We start from the raw sequence: 22,733 nt of genomic DNA, 5'->3' as shown, positions 1-22,733 counted from the left end.
ATCGCATGGCCTAGATCATATTTATTCTGTTGTGAGGGATCTGAGCTGGCTGCACAGCTGCCGGCACTACTATAGAATGCGATGTTGTCGCCCGTTGTGGGCTATTTCAATGAGTACTTAATTTTCACTATTACATTGTACTTGAAAATATTTTCAACTTGTCATGTTCAGTACATATATAAGCACATATATAAGTTCCATCTGCATCATCTGCAGAGGCGGGAAATATGTCTAAATTCTTTCTTTTGTATCAGGGGTATTTCACTATTGTGAGCAGTATCGGGAAGTGTGCATATTCTTTAGAAGATTAGGGAGGGAAGATTGTCGGTATACTTATAACATAAAAAATTGAAGAGGTATTTCACGTGAGATTTGTTGTGATATTAGTAAGATGATTCATTTTTGTAAGAAACTGGCAAAATCAAACTAACATATGTGAATTTGCGTGTGAACCAAGTGTCGTATTGGTGTATTGGAAAAATAAGTGCTACATTGTCATGTATTGTATGACAAAGCGGTGAATGAGACATTGGACAGTTATCTACGATAACCATATGCAAAAAAAGTTCTCTTATAAGTGATTTTCATAAAAAAGTATTGATATGTTAAAAAAAAGAAGAATGTTGTATAATATTTTAAAATTATTTGTGTGTTAAATTAAGGGCTATGCTCTTGTGAATTGTATGAGAGGGAGAGAGTGGGATACTGGACAGTTATCTACGATGACAATGTGCGAGAAAAATTCTCATATCTTTGATATTTTATAAAATGTATGGATGTTGAGAAAGAATATTGTTGTTGTATACTCATTTATAGTGTTTATATGTGTCAAGGGTCAAGGTTAGTGTTTTTTATATATATATAGTGTTGTTCATAAATCAATCGATTCTTTGTTCTATTTATTTATGAGGGAGGCGAATTGTAACGGTTCAGATCCCGTTACAAGATGATATCATTATTATTATTATTATTATTATTATTATTATTATTATTATTATTATTATTATTATTATGTCCATACTCTTATTTTATCTGTGAGATTACTATTATTGTATTATAATTATTATTCGATTCCATTCTGCAATGCTTGTCGCTTGAGTGATTGTAGTTAAATGTATGCACATATGTGTGTGTAGATTAATACTAAGAACATGTGCAGTAAAGAGTTGCTGTATATTGGGTGTGGATGTGACATTGCTACATTGTGTAATACTGCTGGCGTTACTGCTAAGTCATTGCTACGTCATCGTGAGCATTTAGCGATGAGTTCACTTTCTTTGAGATACCCAGGGAGCCGCCGGCGATTTCACCATAGTGTGTAATATTTGTCACGAGGTGGGAGTAGATCATAGTTATTACGTAGGTGCGTCAACCAATGTCTATAAAAGGTGGCTGCATATTGTAGCGTCAGTCATTATTCTACTGGAAGGAGAGGCCACAGTTGGCCATTAAGTGAACAAGATGGAGTGGCCTCATTCAGTCAACGGGAGTCATTAGTTAAACGGAAGGTGAAGAGAGAAGTAGTAAATTGGATGGTGAACAGTGATGGAGTCATAGAAGGAGACACTTGCAACAAAGTCGTACCGTGCAAACTTACCAAGAAGTCACATGATATGGAGAAGAAGCAGTCGCATGGATATATCACCAAATTAGGCGTGACACATCTACAGTAAACACCAGATCTAAGGAATATGTCATAATTACACTCACAGTGTTGAAGGTACAGTCAAGTGAACCAGTGAGGGATATATTTTGTGTAAATTGTTAAATGTCCAGTCAAGAGGAATTCAAATTCATGCCTAGTTTCTTTCAGTTGCAATGTCATGTCATAATTTCATATTCTCATCTGTTTTATCGCAGCAAGACTTACTATTTTTTATATACAATTTCAAGAATATATTTTGTTCTATGAAATTAATCTTTCGTTTCATTTATACAGAAAAATTTTTTAACCTAAAATTTAATGGGGAAACCGAACACCAATCTCCTTTTCCCAGAACTTATATGGTATGTTGTCAAAAGTAAGCTTATTACTCCACACCCTAGAGATTGTCAAGATTCTCATTCTATTATTGCAACACTGAGTTGTAGCTGGCGCCCATCAAATAACGTATGCGTAAGTAAGCAGGTAAGAACTAAGTGTGAGTACAAGGTCCGACGATTGTGTATTTTATTTAATGAATATTAATTATCAGATTTTTCAATTTAAATTTCATTTTAGTATTTTTAAAATCAGTCAATGAGCCAGGAACGTTTACAGTAAATAAAACACATATTGAAGAGATGTAAAATACAGAACAAAAATTACTTTCTACTGTCACTTCAGATGCTCTACCATTGAGTTATGGTGACCTAGGTCGTGTTTTTGTTGGAAAGGATCTGAGCTACAAGTGTGGCTCTACTGCCAGCATAAATATGGAGAGCATGCTTGTCACCCATTGTGGGCTATTTCAGTGTATAATTTTTACAACAGCATTGTACTCGAAACAAACTTGCCGCTTGTTAGGTAGAGTTCAGTACATACCAAGGAGAGATTGGAGGGTTGTGGATTCAGATCCCTGTGGCGTCTGGTTGGCTAATTTTGGTCTGGAATGAAAACACTTTAATCTGTGCTGTATGAATTTAACATGACTTAAGTTGAAAGTTATTTTGAGAGGTCTCAATTGTCCATGCTATGCATGTGTATTTTAATGGCAACTTACATGCTTGTTTTTATTTTCGGACTCTGCTCTCATTGTAGAGTAATGACATGCTATATATTGATTTTTGAAATTTTATTACCATCTCCCAGTAATTCTTAGTTTTACTTATTGTATTATATATTGGGTTGTTTCATTAGTGGTATTTATTTTTTTATGTTTCATATGTTAAGTTTCCATACTGTTTCATCAAATGCTCAAGTTAAGAACTGTCAACTGTCCGCCACCACAAAATTTGTCCAGTGGATTTTGTACAGCATTTGAACCGATCAGTCAGAGCAAAGCAAATGACTTATCCAAATTAATATGTACAGTAGCATCCTAGTCAGCTAGGTCAGGGAGCCACTCATCAGGTCCTCTCAGCTGGAGTTGACTTGTCAGGATGGCTAGTTCCTTGCTCCTCTCTGGCAAACAGCATGTAATCCGGTGTTTCATGGCTATGCTGTTAGCATGGTTAGACAAAATCATAATACCAATATAAATGGTCAGTTATTGGACATTATAAATTTTTCAGCTAACTCATTCCTGGTTGTCAGCGTTTCGCCCCCGTGTGCTAGGCTGGGCTCATCAGTTGGTACCTAGCACATCTACCAAGACACTGGCTAGTGCATACTGTGGAGGCCGTTATGCATCATTAGACCAAGCGCCAAAAGTTGGTTTCGAGATATTTGCGTTTAACTTTAGGTTTATGTGTAAATTTGAGCAAACATAATTTTGTTAAACATGGTATTGCTGGTGTTCTAGGATAATAGATTGTACCTTCTCACCAAATTTCAACATTTTTGTACTCGCAGTTCATAGATTTTCTTGAAAAAAAAAAAAAAAAAAAAAATGGCACTTAGTCTACTGATGCAGTTAGGTATTTCTCACGTGCGAATAATGCATCACAATGCTACTCCAATAACCCCTTACTTTTGATTATCTACTGAGTAAGACTTCAAAAAATATGTGACCGCAGTTGTGATTAAAACCTGAATCTCTTACTGCGCTCAGTGCTCGAACCATTGTGAGCTGCGCCACACCTCCGACACATTATTCAACTTTTAGATGGAGAAACTCTAGAAGGGGAGTTATTCCCTAAAGTCGATAACCACTTATTGATTTGACAAATTTCAACTGATATGAGTCAGATACAAATGGCAAGAAGTGAGCCATTGTAGTCTAAACAATGCAGTGCATATTTCTTTATGGATTTTCCTTCACGATAGGCCTATTATGTTCTGAGAGTACAGTACTGACATGATATTTTCAAGCCTATGGGTAAGTTTTGTTCTGCTTTAGACACATATTAGTTGCTAAGTAGAATAGCAGTCTCTCATACCATTAGGGGCCATTGACCTAGATGTTAGGCCTCTTTAAACAATCATAATCATCATCATCAGAATGGCAGTACCTTAAAGTAAGTAAAGGATATGAAGCCAGTATATGTAGTATGATTACCTTATTCCAAGAAAAATAAAGTGATTCTGAAAGAAAGTATAGAATTTTAATTACTTATCTCAGTCAAACAGAATGGAAACAGAAAATGTGATTAAAATACTTGCTCCCATAAATTCACACAAAACACTGGGCACGTAATAAGACTGTTACTCTCAGTTCATTCAATCTCGAAATCAGAATCTCCATTGAATCAATCTATGCCGTCCATGATGTTGAAATCTCCTTGAAGTTTTTGGTAAAATTGTTTTTGCATCTGCAAGTATTAGGTGCATCAACGACTTAAGGTCTTCAAGTTTGGCTTCAGAGATAGGTTTTCCATTTGGCCACAAAGGTATTAATGCCTGATTAAGGGGAACTCTAGTTTCCCATGCTCGTCCCAGTCTTGATGTATTGTAACTGTTCACTCTCCTCATCAAGACACTTGGGGAGATGAAAGTTATTACCTTGGGACACATGAATATCAAATAAACTATATGTGGCTTGCCCGCACATTGCCACGCAAATAGAAACAATTAACATTCCATGGTTTCCCATTTCTCTATGTGATGTTTGGGCGCCAGGGTTACAGTTTTAAACAAAACAAAACTGTAAACCAAAATTTATATTTACTAGCATAGAGACTTATACTTAAATCACAGGGGTAGGATTTTAAATAATTAACCATTAAGTATCGCTTAAGAAAGAAAATTAATGCAATATAAAACACAAATTAATTTATTATACAAAAAAATGAGATGAATCGGAAAAGTTCCTTAAAGCGTGGAGGGATTTAGAATTTACTTTACTGAATTTACTAATTGCTTGCTTTATCTAATTGAAGCTCACCAATTGCAGCTTTCGTTGAAGTCATCGGGTTTCCGTGGTTACTCGTTCTCTTCTTCTCGATATAGAATTTGCTCCATGGGCATCGTTCCTTCCTTCTCTGATCTGGTATGGGCTATCTGGACTAGCACTCCCTAATTGCCTAGTCTTTAAATTAGACATTGGCCCTATATTTGTAAAAACTGATCAGCGTTGATCGTAAGAGGAGAAAATTCAGAGATATGAATTTTTCCATATTAGTAGAAATCTCAATCCAACTGAGCTATACTATTTATACGGTACAGACTTGTACCAAATTCCGTAGACTTGAACTAAACATAGTTCTTCGTCCAGAAGATTTACTGAATATAACACAAGCCGTAAGCTTGTTTCGTTTCACGTAGAGCCGATACCATAACCGCAGCTAGGTACTGTATCGAAGCAACAACACACTGTACAAAAATCAATAACGTCGTTCACAGTAGATGTTCACAGTAGAAGTTAGTTAGGTTCACAGCAGAAGTTGTAGTTAGGTTGTTAGGATCACAGCAGAAGTTGTAGTTAGGTGCCGTTCTCGTGGTGAGAATCTCTATATATCCGGGCTCACCCCCACTCTTGGTAACAGTTCAATCTCAAAAGTCATATACAACGAAGTATCTGATTCGAAGATCGAATTATCAACTCCCCTTCTCTTCTTTCTTGACAAGTCCAGTAGGCGTGGCGATGATGTAGCTGACCAGCTTGCAAGCCTCGCGCGCGGGTCGCTGTTTACTAGCCTTGGCTCATGAGTTAAACCCATGAGTCATGTAATTTTCCACGCTATAAGAATAACCTTCTCCGTATACACAAATATGAGATGAAATGACAACAACTATGTCTCAACATATTAACCAAATCCAATACATAATAAATTCCTATCTTTCATAATATAATAATAAATAAAAAATGATGTTATAATATATACAATATGATTGCAAAAACCTTATTTACAAATGCTTGACGTAGAATACATATGTTATTACGAATAATTGCTGATGGCGGATAAACTTGATATCAAATGATATCGCGTAAAATGATATTATATTAAATTAGTAGGGCTGGAGAAGCCTGGACGGTTACAGTATTTAGATTTACTTCCATATATTCACCATCAAATTTAGTTTTGACGTACATACTGAACGGCTGATTTCTAGAACTAAATTTATTTTAATTTTTGCCAGTTTATCTTGCAACCATGGACATCTGTTTCCCGATTCACGATCATTTTTTCAAGTTCTGCTGAACTGAAGAACGACGTGTCTTCCATCTGGCGAACAACAATGGGGTTTTTCTGCCAGTAGTTTCTCATTACATTTATGTAGTCCTCTGCAGTGTATAAACACTGATGAAATTTGAGGGCACGCTAAATATCTGCAAAGTCACTGCAGTCATTATTCTGATCTGGAATTCACTGATATGGCGCATATTACCTAGCATAACATGTTAAAACACTGTTACAGTGAAGCCTTCTCAGCTTCTTCAAATAAATATATCGATACAGAAATATTACTTCCATTGCAGATTACCGTATTAGATATCGTACAACAGTCTCATTTTGATACTAACCTTAGAAAGTTCTTTTAAAATGATTCTTCGACATAACCATTTTAGCAAGCTGCATTAGTAGCATTATCCTCTCCTTACTTTCGGATGTACTTGATACATCGCTGAACTTCGGTACTTGATAAACCACTCAATGTACACCATGTCAATGACTTAGCGCTGTTGAAAACCCGGGCTCCCTTGCTGTCATCTACGACGCAATGTGGAGAATGAGGCGCTTGGTCTAATGATGCAGAATGGAACGTTGCATAGTCTACTGATGAATGTGTTTACTCGGATAGGATTTGCAGCTGCCACCGCCGATGCCTAGTGATCATAGCCTGCTTTCTTCTGATACTGAACAAGATATGGAAAAGTACTACCCAGTCATAAAATCACATAATCTAACTAAGTTCATGGTTAAATGCACGCTTATTTTTTGATATTGCTGTTTATAGGTGTATATGATGGTGTGCTGCTTTGTTTTCTTATAAATGTTGATGTTCAGCTCGGGTATTATTTATTTTTAACGTATTCAGTATGATTTTGCTTTTTAAAATATTTTTAATTCCTTTCACTCTGTCTCTTGATCAAATGAGATTTTGGTATTGCTTAGCAACTGTTTCAGAGTTGTCTTGTTTTAGAGATCAGCAAAGGAATTCTGTGTTTGTAACATGGCTTATTCATACATTGTTCTTTGTCTGAAAGTGTTGCCTTTTAACTTTCACCTGTCAGTTATTGAGCGATCTGTTTGTGGATATGTAAAAGTGAATATGCTTTAATTCAGGTATTCACCTATTTGTTTTGCAGGTCAACAAGATGGAGTGGTGGAGTCAATTAGTAACAACAGATCCAGAGATCAGTACTCGTAAGATTAACCCCGAACCTTCAAAATTATCAGATCTTGATGGTGAGACACGAGGTCTTGTTGAGAAAATGATGTACGACCAACGGCAACGTGAACTTGGTCTACCCACTTCAGATGAACAGAAGAAACAAGATGTAATCAAGAAGTGAGTTGGATTTGCTAGTTATAATTTTTAACCATAGTGATAGTATTTTGTTAAGAAGGAAGCTATACTTTCCAGTGTCGACTCATTGAAATGTAACTTAAAGCTTTTCAGTCTGTCAAACACACAAGTAAAATATAAATATTACCCTATATATGTGTAAAAAAACACATTATTAAACAAGGAATAAAACATAACCCTTTTTTCTTTGCCGCAAGAGGTGTGATGGGTGATCTTAACTCATTTTGGGTTGCTGAACATTAATCCATTGTCCGTTTCTACGTTTGGCGTCAAATTTTCTCGCAATAGATACATCGACATAAGTGATATACCTGAATATTGCATATAAAAAGTACTGACAAATGTTGATAATTTTGGAAATATTTATAATTTTTTTATTATTTATATTTTGAAATAATTGAATATTGCCTTGAATTATTATATACAATGAATAATTATTGAGTATAAAATTACAATGAAATATTTAGCATTGATTGTATTATAATACTGATTTACATAAAAGCACATGAACAACTCTCAGCCAATGACACTTCAGCAACTTATTTGGACAATTCATTGTGATTTACAAGCAAAAACTATAACTTTTATTCAATATCTTTATGAATTCATAAATGTAAAAAAATAAAATAAATTAGCAGTCCTAGACGTCCACTTCGAATGAATGCTTGGCTGCCCGGCGTCTGACTGCATCATGTTTGTTTTCTCTTTTCAAACACTGGCAGTAGTTGGCCATCATTGGTACATCCCACCTCCCCTAGTATCTTCTTTCTGCCTCCTTGATGTCCTGGTGGAACCTCTCTTCCATCTCTTCACTAACAGCCTCAAGATTTTCCAGAAAGTGATTGAGATGAGAATGAAGGAAGTGCAGTTTCAGACTCATTCTACATGCCAACTCTTTCATGTGATCCAACATCATTTTCACTATTTCGTATTGTTCATCCTTTACATATCCTAAGAACTTCATCATGACACGCCTTATTGAAATCCATACAGCAAGTTCCATGGCACTCCTCGTCTGTTAGAAGTTTGTCTTTCAGAAGCTTTCTAGTTTGTGGTCCATTAAAAATGCCTTCCTTGACATTTGCATCAGATAAATGTGGAACATTGCTTTAGTGCTGGGCAAAACAGTTGCGCTCACACAACGGTTGTCGGCGAAACTGTTGCGCGCAGACAACCGTTGTATAAAACGGTTGCAAAATAACGTACTTCTACCGAACAAATGAGGGAGTGCACGGCAACGCCTCACATCTTTCCTTGTACCGGCCAGTCAGTGATGTATATCATTCTATCCAATATAAACACAAATGATATGAATGAATTGAATTCATTTACGAATTTCACAGTCATATAGCATAACCATTGGATATATAAAGATTATAACGCGACCAAGAATGTAGTTTTCTAACCACCCTAAGCCAAGAAAAAAAGTTGTCTTACAAAACTGATAACAGCTTTTTTCCTTGGAAACATCAAATTATTATTATTATTATTATTATTATTATTATTATTATTATTATTATTATTATTATTATTATTATTATTATTATTATTTTGCTATTTGCTTTACGTCGCACCTACACAGGTAGGTCTTATGGCGACGGTGGGATAGGCTTAGGAATGGGAAGGAAGCGGCCGTGGCATTAATTAAGGCACAGCCCCAGCATTTGCATGGTGTGAAAATGGGAAACCACGGAAAACCATCTTCACGGCTGCCGACAGTGAGGTTCGAACCCACCACCTCCCGATTACTGGATACTGGCTGCACTTAAGCGACTGCAGCTATCGAGCTCGGTAAATTCTTAAATTTATAAATAAGTTAATGTATAAAACATAACATTGTATATTGTGTTAAAATTTGGATTCGATCTGATGACGTGTTTTGAGAAATAATTTTTTAACTTGACGTATTGTTGAAACATGTTTAAAAACTGGCACTTCCTGCGTTCCATTTGCCATAAAAATACTAAAGTACAAATTTAAAATTCCAAACTTTCGTGACTACCGTGAAATAAAACGAGGAAAATTATGGTGTAATTGGATTTTATAGGCTTACTGGTTATATCATAAACAACATTTGAATGAGCATAATAGTTTGGTCGACAGTAGTAATATAACTTTCTTGTTTCTAACACTCTTCTAACCTACTACTATACAATGTTACCTATTCAGACTACTGGAAATGTGGGTTAGAAGAATTTAAAATTACCGTGTGCTTGAACATCTACTAACGTACATTACAGAAATGACAAATAAATGTGTCCGAATATCAACAAAATTTACAAATCTATAACAAAATAATCTTAAATTATTGTACTTCCTGCGACCTAGAGGTGGAATAATGCTCGTAGTTCGCTTCCTTCTTTAAACTGGGGCAGTATTATGCCTTGATAAATACCTATGTTTTTAGTTGTTCGTAAAAGGTTGATTCTCAACTCACGATTGCTTTTGTGAGTGTGCCTGTCATTACAGAGTCGGATTTCAAGTCATGCTATGTTTTCGTATTAGTTTTAAATGTTAAATGTCACGGCATCTAAAGATCTACTAGTTCTATATTTCATGTCTGAATGGAGGCTAATTAGAATAACTAACAAAATTAACTCTAAAAATACTCAATTAATTGCACCTTACAACACTCGAGCCATAGAACTGGTGTAGCACTGTCTATTATGGCTCTCGGTGACGTCAGGCGCATCATTCAATAGCAGGGCAGCTCTCCAGAACAGCCTATCTCACCTGTGAGTTACACTGGAAAACCCCAGTGTCAAAAACGCAACGATTGCGGAAGGCAGTTTTGTATACGTATCGGTTGTGAAACTTGAAACTCCACTTGATCTGTGCTGGCGAAGAACGCAACAGCAAAGCGCAACTGCAACTGTTATTTTCTCGCAATGGTTTCATTCGACAACGGTTGTGTTCCGGAAACGGTTGCGATAAAACGGTTGCGTTGTATCTGTCCCAGCCCTACATTGCTTGCAATGTAGGCTACTTGAAACAGGGGCATTTTATTGTCCAAGGCCTTAATAAATTGCTTCACGGTTCCCAGTTTGATATGTAGTGGTGGCAAAATTTGTGGGTCAACTAAGGCAACATTTGTAACTTTTTTTTACACCAGGTGTTGAAACTTGTTTCTTGGGCCAGGAAGCTGTAGACCAGTTTTTGTTCTTAGTTCTGCTGTCCCATTCACATTCACATAAATAACAAGAGAATTTATCTGGCTTATTTTCCCAATAGAATTCACTACATATATCCCATCAGTGCTCATAGTACTTGATTTTCTCTAAAACTGTTTGAATTGTGATAAAATTTTCTTTTATTGAAATGGAATGTGCCACTGGAATCAAAGCTAGAATGTTTCTGTTATGAAGTAGTACAGCCTTTAAGCTCCTCTTCGAAGAATCTGCAAACAATCTCCATTCTTCAGGATTGTAATCCCTCCCTGTTCTATCAATCTTGGAATGTCACAGCAGTAGGTCCTTATCTCTATGTCTATACCAAGAAAAGGCACAAGAAGACCTTTTCTTTCAATCGTGATCCTAGCAGTTCACCTTTTTTCTTTTGTGAGACCAAGGTCTCATATTAGATCACTCAAACAATTGTGAACTTACTGCATGTGCAGCTGGTGAAAAATTCATATCAACTTGTTCGTCATCAAATTGGAAGAACTGTCAGAGTCAGGTAAATTGGTAGGAGGTGAAGGTATTGGAATTTCTGGTCCATGAGGAACAGGTCTCATCGCTGACTTTAAATTTGGGTACACAATGCTGCCTTTGTTTCTCTTATTGAATCCTGCTCCTTTACACAGGCAAAAGTAACAGTCATTGCTATGGTCCTGGGGCTCGCGCCAAACCATCCCTATCCCAAATGGAAGGGCCTTACGTTTCCAATGCTCCACTGTGGTAGGTTTTCAAGGCACGTTTTACATATTACTTGTCCAAATCCTCTAATTTTACCTTAAAATATGCACAATATAAATGTTTTACGGATGCAGTTATTGGCCTACTCTGTCCCTTCGTGATATAACACCCTCAAAAGTAACAGAATGAATCTGGCTTATTCACACATCTTCTAATTCCTGACACACCTGTCATTTTCTCAACATGGCACTTAGGTCAGACTTCCGCCACACTAGTGATGCAACTGACTGTCGCAGGACTTCACTGCATTGCAGCTAGCATGAGCTAAAAATAGACTGTTATCAGACAAATTCATCGGAGGGGACAAAGTTGGTGAAGGATATTTGGATTGACAAATGCATGCAACAGTAACAAAGCAAACCATGGCCACACTAACAATAGCCAGTTCATGGTTATCACAAAGCACCACTGAGCCGCAGTGACATATCTTCAGATAGTAGGTGGCAATTATCACACAAACTAGATGTGTTACAAAAGAAGCAATGACATTTATGGTATCAGGAGACCTTATTTAGTTAAAATCACTTATATCCTTTGCCACAAAAGTCATGTTGGGTTGTGAAATACATACTATTAAACAAAGAGTGGCATGTTTCGTTCTTAAAAAGAACATCAGATTCATCAAGTCACATTCAATATTAGGAAATATTTATTTCTGTCCAGACATCTGTGAATTTGAAATTTGGAATTTATTTTAATGAAGTCCTGCCTTGTTTCAATTCCAGCGTACACTGCATGGCGTTTCGAAAAACCATTGCTCCTTCATTGGCTCCAATCCAAACAACTGCCAGTCCACTGCCCTCTATTATGTCACTTTCCCACCCTGGTCATGTCGTTGACATGCTGTACTTTTCCTACAGGTGCTTTATGCCTACTGTTCCCTTAGTATTATCATAGATGTTGCTATTATTATTATTATTATTATTATTATTATTATTATTATTATTATTATTATTATTAGCGTATTCTCCCAATAATGGAAGACGTTAAGCAAACAACTCAATCAAGCTTTCTTTGGGTTCTTCTTGTTCTTCCAATAGGCTTTCATTCTCTCTGAGGTCACCGGCCTCAGGTATCTTAGCAGAAATATACCTGGACTTCCTCGAATACACCAAAATTGACAACGAATTCGAAAACATTCTCTTTTGGGCCAGATATGTCGACGATGTCTTTGTAATCATGAATGAGAAATCAATTAACGCACCCACCACCCTCTTAAGACTCAGCAATATTGATCCTCATATCAAATTCACACTAGAATCCGAATCAAATCAAAAAATCAACTTTCTAGATTTAACCATCACTAGAAACTCAGATTCTTTCAGTTATAAAATTTTCAGAAAACCCACTCAAACAGCCTCCACCATTCGCCAAGATTCAGTGCACCCCCAGTCCCACAAACGAGCCACATACAACAGCCTAGTTCACCGAGCCTTCAGCATACCTATGTCCAATAAAGATCTAAAAAACGAACTCAACACAATCCGCAGAATCGCAAAATTCAACGGCTTCAGCAATCATTTTATAGAAAGGATAATCAATAAACACAAACATCGCCCAAAAACTACCCTCAAAAAAGAAATAACCAAACCTCTAACATTTTCCACCTTCACGTTCAACAATGATATCTACAAGTTAACCAACATCTTTAAGAAACAAGGCGTTAAAATAGCCTTCAAAACCCACAATAAGAACATGAATGTTTTATACAATACTTCACACATCAACAAGACCAGCAGTTTTTTAAAATCAGGAGTTTATAGGATCAAATGTACCACCTGTAAAAAAACCTACATCGGGCAAACCGGGAGAAACTTCATTATCAGATACCACGAGCACACTAACGCAATAAAATACAACAAGTTTTCAGCCATCGGCCAACACATGCAAGATTATAACCATAATTTCACCAATATTGAACAAGACATGGACATCCTCGTATTAGCAAACAAGGGCCCTTTACTGAACATAATGGAAAATTACTACATGCACCTAGACCAATACTTTAATGCCAGTCACAATCTCAATGAAATCTCAGAGAAACCCAACATACTCTTCGATCTATTTATCACTTTCCTCAGAAACAATAATGCAGCCAACCTAAACTCAATCCTAAATTTAATCAAAGGTACTTTTCCAAGACAATTACACTTTCTCCCGCACCCTTCAGCCCCACCTTAAGCCCTCTTCCTAAGCCATATTTCATTTCAATACAAGAACTTACTGATTTCCATGATTATAATTTTTACAACACCCCATTTATACTTTATTCTTTGTTAAAAACCTCTTAGTATGTATATTCCTTGTATTATTAACTATTACCATAACATCTCATTTCACTTGTTATTCTTTAAAATAATATTGTCTTAGGATTTCGCCACAAATGATCTTTGCTCCAATACGGCTGATGATGACCCCTAGATGGGTCGAAACTAGTACCGTATAATTTTGTAATTTTGTGAATATATTGTATTGAAAAGGTGGAAACATTTACGTTATTATTATTATTATTACTTATATATTACTCTCTGAGAAGGCTTGTTTACGTTCTTCCGACCATTTCGGTCTGCACTGTTTTTGCTTTGGTTGCTCTGATGTAACTTCCCACTTGTTGACTTTGTGTCTGAAGGTGTCTCTTTCTAAAATGTCTGTTGCACATATGTTTGCGTTTTTGAGGTCCTTTCGAAGTTCGTCCAGCCAAGGTGTTGAATTCTTAAGTGAGCTAACATAATTTAATATTCTTTTTGACAGTCGATTTTCTGGTAATCTTGTGAGGTGTCCAAAGAATTTCATTCGTCTTTTCTTAACCCTTTCATTCCCACATTATGAATTCGGCTGTGGAAAATTTTTTATTCAGTATTTTCTGTATTAATACAATGCACTAAACACAAGCATTTGTTGATTAATATTTTTTATGAAATAATTTATTTTTTACATCATGTTGTTCAGGAACAACAATGGGACTCGACGGTCAAATGAAATGATATAGATGTTGATTCCCATAGGGAATTTATAATGTCCAATAACGGACCATTTATATTGGTATTATAGGTCAAATGAAATGCGAAATATAATACTAACACAACAGATGGAAACTATTAAAAATTTTGAAATAAGTAAACACATTATTTGGTGAAATTTTCACTCTTAATCATACTAAGTACAAAAATGAAAATAATTATGAAAAATAAAATACAAACATTATGAAACAATTACAAACAAAATAAAGACATCAATGTTTTTTCAACATGCAACGACTACTTCTTGTGATAGTCACTGAAGCAATTATTTTTTGCTGTCAAGCACAAATGAACACCACATTTTCTGCACATGATATGTGCAAAGCCCTTTGGGCAAAGTTTGCACCGGCCTTGCTTCACATCATATCCTGGCCAATGGCCAATATTGTCATATCTGATATCAGCAATTGGATTTGTTGATACTTGCACCTTCCTCTTCTTTGGATTCTTCTCGCTACTGCTGGGTCTCCCTTTCCTTTTCACATCGACTTTCCCACTCTTTGTCAGGCCTGTTGATATATCAGCCTGAAATTGCATCAGTGAGTACTCACACTTTTTCCCTCATTGCTCTTGGTATCGCCTGTACAACAGCCAGCTGTTTACGACTGCTACCCCCAGACACCAGAATACCAGTCGCATATACCACTTCTTCGATCGTATGTCAATTATATAAAGCTCCAGAAGCATGTCAGCTTTATCGACCCCTCCCATGAATGTGTTGTACTCTTTTACGACAAACGGTCGATCCACCTCTACAGCCTTCTTTTCTGTAGCACACCACCTTTTGCATTTCGATTCAGGCTCTATGGCAGCATGTGATGATATGAAATTGATGGCTTTCCGATCGAACCACCGGATCAGGGAAAGATTAGACTTGGTTTCAACTCTCCAGTCTTTACTACCACGCCCCATTTTTCTTCAGTTCTTGCTCATTTGCCAAAGGACATTTTCCCATTCTATCCTGTCTAATTGTGCCAACGCAGAGTATACTCCTAGCTTTTAGTGCTACTGCCAGTTGCAAGGATGAGAACTAGTTATCAAGGAAAACTTTGAATTTTGTCCTTTGGGTAAATCTTGACAAAGTGCCATTACGATGTCCCCAGAAAAGCCAAGTCTGAAATCACCACAGGTACCTTTGCCCACATATAGGAAGAGCTCATCATCATCGATATAATCTGAGAAATCACTAATTGCTGATAAATTTCCATCATTTACACCCTCAACAAGTTCGTGAATTTCCTCAATAGTCGTATTTTCTAAATCCAAACGGTCCATTGTAAAACTGCCTTTAGCTTACCAAAAGTTATAAATATACACAAGCTTTCATAGTTTTAGCCTATAATTGAAACCCATCTAGTAGTCCAGTAATAGTACCACCTGAAATAAAGTAAATGGAATACTTGTGAGAATTGAATCTCCGCTTATCACTCATTTTATCAATCGAAAGAGCAAAATGTAGTATTATTTTGATATTGACAACTAGTAACCTTGTAGTACCAATGTTGTTCATGGACAACACACATGTTTATTAAGGTGTATTATCAATTCATAAACTATTTAGTTGATAATTACTATGTCACAGCAATAATGCAGGCATAACCTTCACCAAAGAAACAAATAAATAACAATTCACTGCTGAAATAACAATAAAAGATTATAAATACACCACACAAAAAGCCATCCCTAGACAGCAACTTAACCTGCCATCCAAGTCAAAGAGATTAATACATCTGAAGTAGATTCATGCACCACCAAGTGGCAAAATACCATACTAGAAGCTTGTTGTCCCTCAACAACAAGGGGATTTCAAGGATTGATGAACATAATACTGTATATAAGAGCTTTAAATACGATGTTGTCTAGGAACAACACTGGGAATGAAAGGGTTCAATGTTTGAAACTTTTTCTGTTGTTTTGATTGATTGTAGCCTGTAACCATCTTGGGTATATCTTGCTCCTAGGATTTTCCTGATGATCTTCCTCTCTTGCTTTTTTATTTCTTCTAATTCTTGTTTACTGTTAAGTGACAATGTTTCACTTGCATAAAGGACTGTTAGTTTTATGACTGTGTTGTAATGCCGAATTCTTGTCTGTCTTGACATGCATTTTTTGTTGTAGATGTCTTGAACTAACCCTAATGCCTTCTTGACTTTTTGGAGACGGTTTTGCTGTGAGATCTTCTCAAGGCCTGTTGGTTCGATGAATTCTTCTTCTTATTATTATTTCTCGTATTACAATTCTTTTTCTTTTAAAGCCACGCAAGGCTTCTTATGAGTATTTAATAGTCTGCCTATTATACTGGTTTTTAACCCCTTCGGTGGCAGGGTTTTGGGAGACCTCCTGTGCCAGAAAAGTGAGGTTTTTCGGACGAAGTTATTTATTTTTAGGAAGCAAGGAATGAGTAACAATTATTAAGGGAACACATTCATATATTATTCAAGGTTAATAAAATCTTACTTTACACTCTATTTACACTTTTTTACAGTAGGCCTGTGATATAGTTTCATAAAACATCATAAAACATTGGTGTTTTGAGTAGGACCTATACTGTCCTGTGATCAATACATTCTTATTTCAGGCTTTTGTATTATTCCCATCAGCAACACTAACGCAATCAATTGCCAAATTTTGTAAGAGTTTATTTTTTCCAAAACTGTGCCCTTCCATGCGGAGTTTTATTTACAAATTTTTCAATGCAATTTTAGAATAGGGCCAACGAATTTTTTTGGGCACTGTCAAATTTACAATTTCATCTGTTCGAATCAGGTCAGAACAGTCAATCGCACTCACCTCTGATAATCCTCACACCAGGATTTGCCATAAATGGAATAATATTAGGTCGCGCACTATCCCCAGGTTTACACTTTTTCCAAACGAATGTATATTAAACAGCTACCATCACCTTAGCTTCTGACGTAATACCTTCTTCACTTTCACTACAGTTACTGATATCATCATCTGAAGAATCAATAGTACCATTATAGCTACTATCAGAAATACTAATGTCACTTAGAGATTCATCTTTGATGTAGTTCCTTATTTTGTCTTCAGACAAACTTCTCTTCCGTTTCGCGCTCGCCATTTCTGTTTACCTCGTCAGCTGGCCAGAGGTTGTATATGTAAAGTAGAGAAGATAAGGCATATTTTAGGCCAGACGCTTCATGAATACAGCTGGAAATCCTCCCGCCATTTGTTGAGAATGATTGAAAACATTTTCCAAAGCGATTAGAGTACCCGAGAAATTATCGGGCGATCGTGAAATGAACACTGCAGCTAAACGAGAATTTCTCGGGCGGTGACGTTATGGACAGGCGTGCGCCACCCGAGAATTTCTCGGGCGTGCCACTGAAGAGGTTAAGGTAATATCGTGGCTCGCAGAGGGATAAGAAGCGTGAGGGTTGAATGGGTGGACAAGGAATTAACTAGAGCAGAACTTACATACATACGTACATACGTACATACGTACATACATACGTACATACATACATTATCATTATAGACTGCTATGCCTTTCAGCGTTCAGTCTGCAAGTCTCTGTGAATTTACTAAACGTCGCCACAATCCTCGATTTGCAACTAGTGTTGTGGCCTCATTTAGTTCTATACCTCTTATCTTTAAATCGTTAGAAACCGAGTCTAACTATCGTCGTCTTGGTCTACCTCTACTTCACTCCTCCATTCGCCTCACATGACCCCAACACCGAAGCCGGTTTATGCGTACAGTTTCATCCATTGAGTTCATTCCCAAATTAGCCTTTATCTCCTCATTCCGAGTACCCTCCTGCCATTGTTCCCACTTCTTTGTACCAGCAATCATTCTTGCTACTTTCATGCCTGTTACTTCTAACTTATGAATAAGATATCCTGAGTCCACCCAGCTTTCGCTCCCGTAAAGCAAAGTTGGTCTGAAAACAGACTGATGTAAAGATAGTTTCGTCTGGGAGCTGACTTCCTTCTTACAGAATACTGTTGATCGCAACTGCGAGCTCACTGCATTAGCTTTACGACACCTTGATTCAACTCTCTCACTGCATTACCATCCTGGGAGAACACACAACCTAAATACTTGAAATTATCGACCTGTTCTAGCTTTGTATCACCAATCTGACATTCACTTCTGCTGAATTTCTTACCTACTGACATCAATTTAGTCTTCGAGAGGCTAATTTTCATACCATACTCATTGCACCTATTTTCAAGTTCCAAGATGTTAGATTGCAGGCTTTCGGCACAATCTGCCATTAAGACCAAGTCATCAGCATAGGCCAGACTGCTTACTACATTTCCACCTAACTGAATCCCTCCCTGCCATTTTATACCTTTCAGCAGATAATCCATGTAAACTAGGAACAGCAAAGGTGAAAGATTACAGCCTTGTCTAACCCCTGTAAGTACCCTGAACCAAGAACTCATTCTTCCATCAACTCACTGAAGCCCAGTTGTCAACTTAAATGCCTTTGATTGCTTTTAATAATCTATGTTTAATTCCATAGTCCCCCAGTATGGCGAACATCTTTTCCCTCGGTACCCTGTCACATGCTTTCTCTAGATCTACGAAACATAAACACAACTTCCTATTCCTCTTATAGCATTTTTCAATTACCTGGTGCATACTGAAAATCTGATCCTGACAGCCTCTCTGTGGTCTGAAACCACACTGGTTTTCATCCAACTTCCTCTCAATGATGCCAGTGAATACTTTGCCTGGTATACTAATCAATGATATACCTCGATAGTTGTTGCAATCCTTCCTGTTCCCTTGCTTATAGATAGGTGCAATTACTGCTTTTGTCCAATCTGAACGTACCTTGCCAACACTCCATGCTAATCTTACTAGTCTGTGAAGCCATTTCATTCCTACCTTCCCACTATACTTCACCATTTCAGGTCTAATTTCATCTATTCCTGCTGCCTTTTGACAATGAAGTTTATTTACCATCCCTTCCACTTCCTCAAGCATAATTTCACCAACATCATTTTCCTCCTCCCCACGAGCTTAGCTGTTCACAACACCACCAGGATTTCCTTTTACATTCAAAAGTTGTTCAAAATATTCCCTCCACCTCTCCAGTGATTCCCTGGGATCTATTATAAGTTCACCTGAATTACTCAAAACACTGTTCATTTCCTTTTTCCTTTTTCCCTCATCTACATACAAATCCCTGTCTGCCTCAGCCCTTGTTTGGAGCCATTTCTGATAAGCCTTCTTTTTACGTTTAAAAGCTGCTCTCACTTCATCATTCCACCAAGATGTTCGCCTTTTCCCATCTTTACACACAGTTGTTCCAAGGCATTCCCTTGCTGTTTCTTCTACTGCATCCCTGTATGCCACCCATTCGCTTTCTATATCCTGAACATGCTTACTGTCTACTGTTCGAAACTTCTCACTAATCATATCCATGTACTTCTGTGTGATTTCCTCCTCCTGGAGATTTTCTACCTGTATTCGTTTGCAGACAGATTTCACTTTCTCTACCATAGGCCTAGAGATACTTAGTTCACTACAGATCAAATAGTGGTCTGTATCATCGAAAAATCCCCAGAAAACTTGTACATTCCTAACAAAAATTTTTCTGAATTTGAAGGCCTAAGATATAGTCTATTATGGATCTGGTACCTCCAGCCTCCCATGTATAGCGGTGAATAGCCTTATGCTTGAAGAATGTATTCGTAACAACTAAACCCATGCTAGCACAGAAGTCCAGCAAACGCTTCCCATTCCCGTTAGCTTCCATATCTTCCCCACATTTACCAATCATCCTTTCATATCCTTCAGTTGTATTCCCAACTCTCGCATTGAAATCGCCCATTAGCACTATTCTATCCTTGCAGTTGACCCTGACCACGATGTCACTCAATGCTTCATAAAACTTGTGAACTTCATAATCATCTGCACCCTTACATGGTGAATACACTGACACAATTCTAGTCCTAATTCCTCCAACTGACAAATCTACCCACATCATTTGCTCATTTACATGTGTAACAGAAATTATGTTGCGTGTAATGGTATTCCTGATAAAGGGGTCTCACCCCAGACTCCGCCCTTCCCTTTCTAACACCCGTCAAGTACACTTTATAATCTCTTATCTCTTCCTCGTTATCTCCCCTTACCCGAATATCACTTACTCCTAGCACATCCAGATGCATCCTCTTTGCTGACTCAGCCAGTTCTACTTTCTTTCATAAGCCCCATTAATATTGATAGCTGCCCATTGAATTCCATTTCGTTCGCCAAGTTCATTCCAAGGAGTCCCTCGCCTGTCAAATGGGAGTGGGACTCTGTTACTCCCATAGGTCCGAGGCTTGCTTAAAATGTTCTGAGCTCGGTAAATTCATGAAGCAGGATGCCACCCTACTTGCACATAGTCCAAGTGAGGATCTCTCCTCTAACGGGTTATGGACCACTGGTGGATTGTATAGTCCTAGCCGCCTGAGCACAAGGAGGACCAGGACTCAGAATATGTCAGAGATGTTCACTCCCATTCCATAGCAACTGGTATCCCGACTCTCAGGACCACTTACTAGGCCACTCGGCCGTCGCCCATGGTTCATTAACTAGGACGTGACTACGATAACCCACAAACATGAACCATGAGCAGAACTAAACACAACAAATTTTGAAATTTTATATCTTTCTTTTTTTTCTATTTTAAAATTTGAAAAATAGAAACTCTGAATGAATAACAATTTTAATGAGCTCCTCAGCTCTAACAGTATAGGGGACCTAGAATTGCAAACATCAGGTACAAAACTTGAGATAATTATCATTTTGTTGATTTACATAGGAAAGAGCCTTATTGGTCTTGACAGGAACAGTATTTTACAAGAGCATGTTTTGCTTCAATCATTTCTTATGGCCCACTCCGATCGGTTGGCCTCAATAAAAGTACTTGTTCACAGTTGCCCCAATGTGAGGTTATCTATTGCTCAACAATCATATAATTCACTGTTCCCAAAGGGAACTAACACCAGAAGCAATTACCAAATAAACAGGGGGTATGATTGCTCATACTAAATGGCCTCAATGTCAAAAGAAAAAGGTTGGTTTTAACAGGCCATAAACAAAATGCTAGGAGGTGAAACACCTGTACTCCTTGTAGAAATAGTGTTAGTTAAAATCCTAAGTGGGCTTTTGGCCTAAGGATACGGAGGCTAATCCCGTACTACACCAAAGTGACTAAATGAGAAACGTTCATGCCAAATAAGTTTTCTGAAATTTAGAGGTTCGAAAACTTCAGTCACCCCATGCCAGCTTGATTGGGAACCACCAAAGGTAGTCGCTCTTTGTTCCCTTACATTACATATTTCCCATTGGGGAATAGAACAGAGTCCTCAGACTTGCCAAAAAACTCTACATATAAACCACCAAATTTAGAAATTTACATGAATTACAAGAGGTTGAAAAATTTCCCTCATACTATCCGCAGGAGCTATCACATATCTATGAAAATTCTGCCATTATCTTGAGTCACCGGGCCTTCCTCAGAGACTATGCCCCTGCCTCCCTTAGGACACACCACATTCAAATCACTGGAGCAATTAAGACAGTATGGCCCTAAAGCACCTCGCTTTTATAGGACTTTTAGGGGAAGTTTCGAGAACTCATTACTGATTGGCTGGGTTCCTATACACACCCCGGATTTTAATTGTCTAAAGAAGATATAACCAAAAATCTGATAGGTTGATTACATGATATAGATGTTGACTCCCATAGGGAATCTGAAATATTTGTTCCGAATAAGTAAGTTTATATAATACCAATATAGTTGGTCTGTTATTGGACATTGGTTGATTACAATCGAGGTGGAACCAGCTGAAGTGTTGACAACTGTGGTATATAAAAGAAACCTAAGAACCAGGTTAAGAAATATAAAAAATACAAATTTCTTTATGAAATAATTAGAGGTTATCCCGTTAGAGGGAGCAATTAAACCTATGGTAGACACATCTGACAGTTGAAGACCAACGTACGTAGGTGCTTTGAAAAGTTCTCGGAATGTACTGGAATTAAGTATCTTACCTCGGTGGAACTGCTTTTATTTTTCAACATAGTCTCCCTGTAGACTAATGCATTTGGTCCAGCGATGTTCCAATGCCTTGATCCCATCTCGAAAATTAGATTCCTCAAGGCCTGCAAAATACCTCTCCAATTCGGCTGTCAGTTCTTCCCTCGTAGAAAATCTCCGTCCACCGAGGAAAATTTTCAGCTTGGGAAATAGATGAAATTCTTATGGTGCCAAATCAG

The 22,733-nt window shown here is 37.3% G+C and overlaps 1 protein-coding gene across 1 annotated transcript in view; it reads left to right on the top strand.

Moving 5' to 3' along the window:
• The window catches only part of nudC (nuclear distribution C, dynein complex regulator), a 332,523-nt gene that overhangs the window by 287,697 nt on the left and 22,093 nt on the right, over positions 1–22,733 (top strand). The window contains exon 6 of the mRNA XM_067156732.2: positions 7,332–7,534. Coding sequence (XP_067012833.1) covers positions 7,332–7,534 — 203 coding nt within the window. The remainder of the gene's footprint in view (positions 1–7,331; positions 7,535–22,733) is intronic.

The sequence above is a fragment of the Anabrus simplex genome, chromosome 1, assembly GCF_040414725.1.
Source record: "Anabrus simplex isolate iqAnaSimp1 chromosome 1, ASM4041472v1, whole genome shotgun sequence".
Lineage (NCBI taxonomy): Eukaryota > Metazoa > Arthropoda > Insecta > Orthoptera > Tettigoniidae > Anabrus > Anabrus simplex.
This window is presented reverse-complemented; position numbering and strand designations above follow the sequence as displayed.